Here is a 9,330-nt window from a genome sequence, read left to right on the forward strand (position 1 = left end):
GATCGCCTTTCAGGAACTAAGTTTTAACCCTTAGCGTAAATCCAGAAAAGACAAAGTAAGGCGAGCAAGGTGTGCACTTCAGGCAAAAGCGGAAACTCGCAGTACGATCCAAAACTTGACCCAACCAGGCAGCAGTGATTTGACAACAGTTTGAAAGACAAGTTTGGCTGCAAGACTAGCCTGCGGCCGAGGGGTGGGGCCGCAGCGAGCCCGGCCGCGTTTCCTCCCGGCCCACACCGCCTCCGCCTGCCACGTGACCCGCCGTGTTGTGGTCCGGCCCGCGTGGGTGGCGGGAGCGGCGGGAGGGCGGGGGCGAAAAGGGGCGGGTCACGTGACGGGGTTTAAATCTCCCGCAGCCGGAGCCGCGGGGGCGCCAGTGCCGCGAGTCGAGCGGGAGGAGAGGAGGCGAGGGAGGAGGACCAGAGGCAGTTGAAAGATGGCGGACGAGGCGGCGCTCGCCTTTCAGCCCGGCGGCTCCCCCTCGGCAGTGACGGCTGAGAGGGAGGCCCCGTCGCCGCCTGCCGGGGAGCCGCTCCGCAAGAGGCCGCGGAGAGACAGCCCCGGCGTCGGGCGGAGCCCGGGCGAGCCCGGCGGGGCGGCCCCCGAGCGTGAGCTGCCGGCGGCGGCCGGCGGCTGTCCGGCGGCGGCGCTGCGGCGGGAGGCCCAGGCGGCGGCGGCGGCCGGAGGAGACAATGGGCCGGGCTTACAGGGCCTATCCCGGGAGGCGCCGCCGGCCGACGACTTCTACGACGACGACGACGACGACGAGGGCGAGGAGGAGGAAGAGGCGGCGGCGGCTATTGGGTACCGAGGTGCGCAGGGCGCGGGCGGGCCGGGACTGCGCATTCCCCCCCCTCCTCCCAGGGCCCCTCCTGGGGTGGGGGAGTGTCGGGCGGGCTGGGGGCCCGGGCCTGGCTGTGCGGCGTCCCCCTCCCCACTAGGGCCCTCTTTAGCTGCGCGCCTCGGGGGCTGCGGGCCCGGCTGCCGGAGCGGCTCGAGGACTCCCTCCCTCCCTCGCTTTCTCCCCTCCCTCGGCCCGCTGCCCGCCCCAGTGGCCTCGCGCTTTGCGCAGCCGCGGGGCGGGCTAGCCTCGCAGCTGGTTTTAAAAAAAAGTTTCTCTCTCCTCCTACTCTTTTAACGTATTGCTTTTGTTAAATGTCTTTTGCTTCTCCACCTACCCCCCCCCCCCCCCCCCCCCCCCAACCTCAATTTAACGTATTGCTTTTGTTAAATGTCTTTTGCTTCTCCACCTACCCCCCCCACCCCCCGCACACTTAAACCTGAAACTTTTTGACTGTCCCTTGCACTAACCTTTTGCAGTTGCCTTTGCAAACTGACAACTGTGCAATTTGTGTGTGTGTGGTTTATTCTTTGGAAGGCCTGTATTTTTAAACTTGTTTTAAATTTTAAAGAGTTTAGTTGCTTCTAAAGATGTTACCCTTCTGTGTTGCAACTAATAGTGGGCATAGGAGAGTAGTTTTAGAGTACTTTGAGTAGTATTTTTCCTTTAATCGTGTTCTTTTAATGGTTTTTAGATTAAATATCTTCTTGTGTGTGTGTATGTAACCCTGAAAGACAAATTGACATTTTTCTGGCATAGTAAAGCAGATGTGATAGTTGTATATGTCTTGTCATCCTTGAGTGTTTCAGAGTTTCTATCCGGTTAGATGTGCGTCTGTGTTAATATTTGTATCAATAAATTCAGTCAGTGGACCATTTGATCATATCAGAAGGCAACAACGTGTGCATTAGGGATTGGATTAGAAAAACAACCCCTGTTTTCAAGAAACATAGTTTAATAAGGGAAACGAATAATGCAAAGGTATTTTTGTATGTTTAGTGTTATATAAGAGAAGTGCAAGTTGCCATGGTTATATTTGCACGGCTTTTTTGGGTAAATTTTTATTTGATAAGTTTTATGAACTATTATTTGTGATCGATAAATTCAGTCTAACTAGGTACTACTTTTTGTGTTTTGATTAAGTAGACGTAATTTCTTTCTAGATTTTGGTGAACTGAAACTTAGATTCCGAGCAGAATCCCTAAAGATGAGGATATACTGTTCCTGTGAATGGTGCAGATTGATCCAGTAGGCATTCTTTACGCAGGCAGTATGAATGTTAAGTGCTTTATTCATTGAAAATTGTTGCATCATAATTATAGATCTTCATAATTTTAGACGCAGATTGTTTCAGAAACCTTGAGTTACTTTTGGTTTCTTTTGCAGATAACCTTCTGTTTGGTGATGAAATCATCACCAATGGTTTCCATTCGTGTGAAAGTGATGAGGATGATAGAGCCTCACATGCGAGTTCTAGTGACTGGACTCCAAGACCACGGATAGGTATGGTTTCACAGTTTAAGAGCTATCTTTTTTCAGTATTCTCTTTTTATGTCAACAAAAAATATATTTCTCTGTTCCTTTGTAGCCTGGTGATGAGGTTCTTAGGTGTTTGATGAGATTTAATGTCATCTTGGTTTTAGGGAAAGTCTAGGCTTTGTTCTGTTTTTGTTTTTAAATAATCTCTGTATGTAACTTTTTTATTGCTGGTTTCCTGTACTAGAATATAAGTCCCACGGGGGCAGGGATTTCTGACTGATTTGTAGACTTTTGTCAGTGCCTAGAAAAGTGCCTGGCACATAGTTTGTCCTCAGAAATATTTATTAAGTATTTTGATGAAATGAGAAATATTTTGAAGTAGAGCACAGTATCAGATTTTTATACCAAGGTAGTAACATGACCATCTCAAAATGTTCTTTCTCTTAATGTGCTGGTTTTTTTTCAAAAATGCCTTGACTGCTTAAACATAGTAATGATTAGTTCATTTTTAGTGTTTATATTTACTGTATTTTTGGTTTTCTCAAGCTAAGAACTGATCTAAGAAATTTCAGGGTAAAGAATTAAAGCTCAGAACATCAGCATTGTATGTATCATTTTGGGAGACTGGTTAAGATTAACTTGAAGATTATTATTGGAAAAATTTTAAAGATAGTAAAGTATAGATTTCCTTTTCTTTTTTCTTTATGTCTCTAATGATAAATAGTTTGGGCTTTCGGGACTGGTAAGATCTTCCTGTGTTGATTTGTAGAACCCTTTTGTACATACTTCTGTCATGTTTATATTGTAGTTTTCTAGATTTTCACCATAGAAATTTAATTTTAGTAGTTAATTAGTTTGACTCTTAAAATACATACTTGGTATTTTATAGCTCTAGGGGCAGGCTCAACTCCTCATCTCCCTAATCTCTTTTGGATGTAGCATTAGATCTGAAGATTCTGTGAATGAAACACCTTTATAGTGCATTTTTTTACTCTGCAAAACAGCGTTAAGCATTGCTAATTTGTTACTTCAAAAAATAAATGAGATTTTCAATTATTTGGAAGTGGATTTGATCTATTTCTTTTCCCTCTTGATATAGGTCCATATACTTTTGTTCAGCAACATCTCATGATTGGCACAGATCCTCGAACGATTCTTAAAGATTTACTACCAGAAACAATTCCTCCACCTGAATTGGATGATATGACACTGTGGCAGATTGTTATTAATATCCTTTCAGAACCACCAAAAAGGAAAAAAAGAAAAGATATTAATACAATTGAAGATGCTGTGAAATTACTGCAAGAGTGCAAAAAAATAATAGTTCTAACTGGAGCTGGGGTATGTAAGATGTATAAAACACTAGTGTGGGGGGTGGTGTATTTTTTTTCTTAAGCCTTGTCCAATTCAGAAACATTTTTCTGGTGTAGAAGAATTTATCCTTACATGATGATGGGCATTTGTGTTTGGAAACTGCTAAAAAGTGAGTGCAGGAGCAATTACTAAATTGGTTCAGTTTTTTAAAAACCTCTCAATAACCTTAAAAAAGATTCACGTCTGTTTACTGGCACAGTAGGTAAGTGGAATTAAGGCAAGATTTTTACCTACATTATACCACAACTTCTAAGGCGATGCAGGGAATTTTGCTTGCATTAAAGTGTGTCAGGGTCTGATACAGAAATTGGTTATTTGTTTGATCTTCATGGGGAAACTGGGAACCTAATTGTTGGCAAGTAATGCAGTGTTGGAAAGGTAACAGATTCCTACCTCTCCTCCATTTTAAATTAAGGTGATGTGATTGTGGTGGGTTGAGATTTTTCATTTGTTCCACTTTAGGTCTCAACTAGTTACTTAGGCTATTTCATACTGTGTGTTGAATACAAAATATGTTACATGGTAGTGACCAGGACAGCTGTTGGAGAAAAATCAGTCCTGCTTTCTAAACTTTTGGTTAAGGGGAGGGTGTTATTTAATCTTAAATGATCATGAAGAATAGTTATGCTTTGCTCCCTGATGTGATTTAGGCAAGTTTGTTTTGCTCTGAGGCTAAAGTGGAGTAAACGCTGACAAAATTGTGAAACAAAAGGATAACTTCTGAAGTCCCTATTTGTAATGTCAAGGTTTATTTGTAGAAAAAGCATAGTGTTTAAATCTATTCTTAAAAATTGAAATATTGTACAACGTAGTTTTTTAAGGAAAATAAAGGAATTTAGCGTTCTTGAAGTAGTAGCATTCTAACCCAGAAGAGGGATTTCTTTGGAAATACTTGACTGTAATAGAAATTCTTGCCTGCTTTCTAGTTAAAATAATTTGGAATGGTTTACTTCGTTCTCAGTCAAGTTGGAATTGTTTTAACTTGTTGGTTAAATGCTTATAAAGGCTTAAAGTTAGCCTGACTTAAAATTCTCTACCCCATTATGAATGGAATATGTGATGGATTTAATTATACTGGTTTTCTGAGTGTTTTATTTCTATTAGAAATTAAAGTAGGGCATTATCTCCATTCCCCAAAAGAAGTTTCAAACTAAAAATATTTTTCAGCTCTTCCCTAATTGTGTGATAAGAGGACTAATAATAAGGTAGCAGTAGAAGATTTAATTGTACAAATTATGCCATGCGTATTTCAGGTTTCTGTTTCTTGTGGAATACCTGACTTCAGGTCAAGAGATGGTATTTATGCTCGCCTTGCAGTAGACTTTCCAGACCTTCCAGATCCTCAAGCAATGTTTGACATTGAATATTTCAGAAAAGATCCAAGACCATTCTTCAAGTTTGCAAAGGTACTACAGACTCTTCTAGTTGTTTCTTTGTCCTTCTCTCATGAAAAATTATTTTGAATGGCAGTCTAGTAAATTGACTGTTAGTACTGTTTGTGGTGGAGTAAAATCACTGAAATAAAGTCATTTTAGTCAGAATTCCCTTCTTCCCAGAAGGGACTGTCATTTGCTTTTCTTCATTTTAGGAATGAGCTTATTTTCAAAGAAGAGGCTATTGCATATTTTTCAAATTTGCACTTCACTAATGGCCTTTACATTGTCCAGGCTTTTTTAGAGGTTAGATCATATAAAAGTAACATCACTGTTTTGATTTTGAATATTTTTTATGGATCGTAAAGATTATAACATCTGCCTTTGGTATATTTTATAGTAGATAGGTTTTAACACAGGATGTGCCTGAGAAATTTGTGATTAGAGGTGGAGAAGAGTTTTAGATTGCATTTGAGTCAGGGTTGATCTGTTATGCTCTAGCGTCTTTAGTGCTGCTCTGTTCAGTTCAGAAGGCATTTGCCATGTGGGGCTGTTGAGTGCATAAGTGTTCTGAGATGTTATGTAAGTGTGGAAGACATACCAGATTTTGGAAACCTAGTATAGAAAACATGCAAAATATAAATTTTATTGTATATTATATATATATATATAAATAATGATTATATGTGTAAATAGTAATACTTTGATATTGGGTTATAAATGAGGAAGATTTCACATTATTCATGTGGTTACTAGAAAATTTGAATTGTGTATATGATTCATATTCTGTTTTTATTTGGCAGCTCTGCTCTGGAGTTTGATGTTACAGTCTTCCCTTGGTATCTGAGGGGGATTAGTTCCAGGATCCCTCAGATACCAAAATCTGAGGATGCTCAAGTCCCTTATATAAAATGGCATAGTATTTGCATATAATCTATGCACATCCTCCCTGTATACTTTATTTTATTTTATTTTTGGCTGCATCTGGTCTTACCTGCTGGATCTTCGTTGAGGCGTGAGGGGCTTCTCTAATTGAGGAGCGCGGGCTCAGTTGCCCTGCGGCATGTGGAATCTTAGTTCCCTGACCAGGGATTGAAATGTCCCCTGCATTGGAAGGTGGATTCTTAACCCCTGGACCAACAGGGAAGTCCCCTCCCTGTACACTTTAAATCACCTCTAGATTACTTATAATACCTAGTATAGGCATACCTTGTTTTATTTTGCTTCACTTTATTGACCTTCACAGATTCTGTGGGCTTCTTTTGTTTTTACCAGTTTGAGGGATTGTGATCAGACGAGTCTGTAGGTGCCATTTTTCCAACAGCATTTGCTCACTTTGTGTCTCTGTGTCACATTTTGGTCATTCACAGTATTTCAGACTTTTTCATTATTTGTTACTGTGATCTGGGATCAGTGATCTTTGTTATTGCTGAGGACTTAGATGATGGATAGCATTTTTTAGCAATAAAATATTTTTAATTAAGGTATGTTCTTTTTTTTGAGACAAAATGCTATTGCATACTTAATAGATTACCATATAGTATAAAAATAACTTTATATGTACAGGGAAACCAAAAAATTCATTTGACTGACTTTACTGGGATAATTCACTTTATTTCTGTGGTCTGGAACCAAACTCATGATGTCTCTGAGGTATGCTTGTATGATGTTAATAGTCGCTGGTGCAGCAAATACAAGTTTTGGGTTTTGGAACTTTCTGGAATTCTTTTTCTCGGAATATTTTCAGTCTACAGTTGGTTGAATCCAAGGATGTGGAACCTGCAAATATGGAGGGATAACTAGGCATATTATACCATACCCAAGAAATTTTATCATTTTTTTAAAAAATTTATTTATTTGGGTGTGCCAGTTCTTTAGCTGCGGCACGCGGGATTCTTGTAGTTGCGGCACACGGGATCTTGTAGTTGCGGCATGCAGGATCTAGTTTCCTGACCAGGGATTGAACCCAGGTCCCCTGCATTGGGAGCGTGCAGTCTTTAGCCTTTGGACCACCTGGGAAGTCCCAAGAAATTTTACTTTAGAAGTCTTTTTTTTCTATAGTTTAGCTTTATGGAAAGAAATTGTAAAATTGTTGTTGCTAAACTTTAGTATATTTGAAAGGGTCTTTTGTATTAGTGATTATTTTTTAATGAGCATAGAAGTGAACTGGACCTGAATTTCCACTAAAGGATAACCTCAGCTACTTTCAAATCATGTGTTCTATTTACATAACTATAAGAAAAGCTCTGCCAATTCAGAATGCATGGTATTAGCTTAAATTGATGGACTATCTAAAGAAATAATTTTGTTTTGTGCAAGTGTGCTTATAAATGGGAATTAGAGTAAAATGGGGAAATTACATTAGATTTTCTTGGATATGATTTACTTGCTAGAACTGAAAACTAAATTTGAAAATTTTCAGGCTACTAAGAAATTTGACTCTTTCCAGTAATCAACTTGAAACTTACAAAGAATTTTGAACTTCATGTATCAGCAGTGATGATCATCTATATCTAGCCTTAGAACAGACAGCTGGTTCACACTAAATTGAACAAATAATGTAGAGTGTCTCTTTTCCTTTGTTACAAGAATGTGAATTCATGAAGATACACTGTTGTTTTTTTTGCGGTACGCGGGCCTCTCTCTGTTGTGGCCTCTCCCGTTGCGGAGCACAGGCTCCGGATGCACAGGCTCAGTGGCCATGGCTCACGGGCCCAGCCGCTCCGCGGCATGTGGGATTTCCCGGACCAGGGCATGAACCCCTTGTCCCCTGCATCGGCAGGCAGACTCGACCACTGCGCCACCAGGGAAGCCTAAGATACACTGTTTTTAACATACTGGTGCTAGGGGTTCTACTGCATGACTTTGAAGACCAATGAAATACCACTTAGTTACTGGTTTCTTGAATTGGACCTAGGACACTGGCTCTAGTTATCAGAAATTAACACTTTTTTTTTCTGGCCGCGCTGCATGGCATGTGGGATCTTAGTTCCCAGACCAGGAATTGAACCCGTGCCTCCTGCAGTCTGCAGTGGGAGTGCGGAGTCCTAACCATTGGACTGCCAGGGGATTGCCCAGAAATTAGCACTTTGAGAAAGGCATCAAGTAACTAGAATTTACTTTGATCTTGCATCTGATTATAAGAGCTTGATTCACTAGTGTATTTATGTAATGCTCACAAGGTTTTTGCTGTAAATTTTCTGTTCTGAGAGGAAACAGAAAACATGCTCAAACTAACTTCAGCTTTTTCCCCATCACTTCAGTATATACTAAATTGCCTGACACTTGGGGAAAATGTGGTAACTGAGAATACAAATAGCAAGGTGAGAAAGATTGTAACCTTGGTTGTCTAATGTATATAATGGGTATTCAGTTTTAGGTTAAACTGGTTTTGACATGTAAGAATCTACAGAAGCAATTAAGAATTATTCTTACAAAGACAAATTATAAAAATACACATAATAGAAATCTAGACAGTGCTTAAGAGAAAATAAAATATCTGAATTGGAGTAAAAATGGCACAGTGTTAATGTGTTACAGTGTACAGATTTCATAGTACCTAGGAGAAGAAAAAGTTGGAGGGGCAGCATGTTTCACTTTTCTATGAACGTTTAAATTATGGTAGGAGCTAAATAAATAATCTTTATAACTGCCACTCATATAGGATTGTTGTACTTCAATTCCTACATTAGGAACTGCCAAAAGGAAAGTACCTAGTTGGTGAAATAGCACTTAAATAGTAATAGGTAAGAGAGACTGAGTTAATTTGCGTCTAAAAGTGAATAGGAAAAAGCTGAAGGACAAATAAGTAAGGACAAAGAATAAAAGATAGTATTTAAAACTGAAGGATGGGGAGGGTATGTAAATATTGTAATATTTTACTGGATTCCAAAAAGAATACATGAGTAAAATAGTCATAACCTAAAGTTTTCTTCCAGTGTCTGTACTAAGGAGAAAGTTAATTGAAAGATGGTTACTTTGCTAGTTATGAGAGAAAATGAATTTATTAAAATTGAAGTATAGTTGATTTACAATGTTGTGTTAGTTTCAGGTGTACAGCACGGTGATTCAGTTATACATATATATGTATCTATTCTTTTTTGAATTCTTTCCCTTATAGATTATTATAAAATGTCAAGTATAGTTCCCTGTGCTATACAGTAGGTCCTCATTGGTTATCTCTTTTTTGTTTTTAACATCTTTATTGGGGTATAATTGCTTTACAATGGTGTGTTAGTTTCTGCTTTATAACACAGTGAATCA

At 39.7% G+C, this 9,330-nt stretch overlaps 1 protein-coding gene across 2 annotated transcripts in view; it reads left to right on the forward strand.

The window, feature by feature from the left end:
* Window positions 1-375: 375 nt before the first annotated feature.
* The window catches only part of SIRT1 (sirtuin 1), a 34,230-nt gene continuing 25,275 nt past the window's right edge, over window positions 376-9,330 (forward strand). Inside the window, exons 1-4 of one of the 2 annotated variants that reach the window (XM_024132098.3) lie at window positions 376-812; window positions 2,228-2,344; window positions 3,420-3,661; window positions 4,948-5,100. In XM_024132098.3, coding sequence (XP_023987866.1) covers window positions 437-812; window positions 2,228-2,344; window positions 3,420-3,661; window positions 4,948-5,100 — 888 coding nt within the window. In that variant the 5' untranslated portion in view covers window positions 376-436. Of the gene's footprint in view, window positions 813-2,015; window positions 2,090-2,227; window positions 2,345-3,419; window positions 3,662-4,947; window positions 5,101-9,330 lie in introns of those variants that run through there. The other variant, XM_028481225.2, reaches the window with a different exon arrangement.

Source organism: Physeter macrocephalus, chromosome 20, assembly GCF_002837175.3.
Source record: "Physeter macrocephalus isolate SW-GA chromosome 20, ASM283717v5, whole genome shotgun sequence".
NCBI lineage: Eukaryota > Metazoa > Chordata > Mammalia > Artiodactyla > Physeteridae > Physeter > Physeter macrocephalus.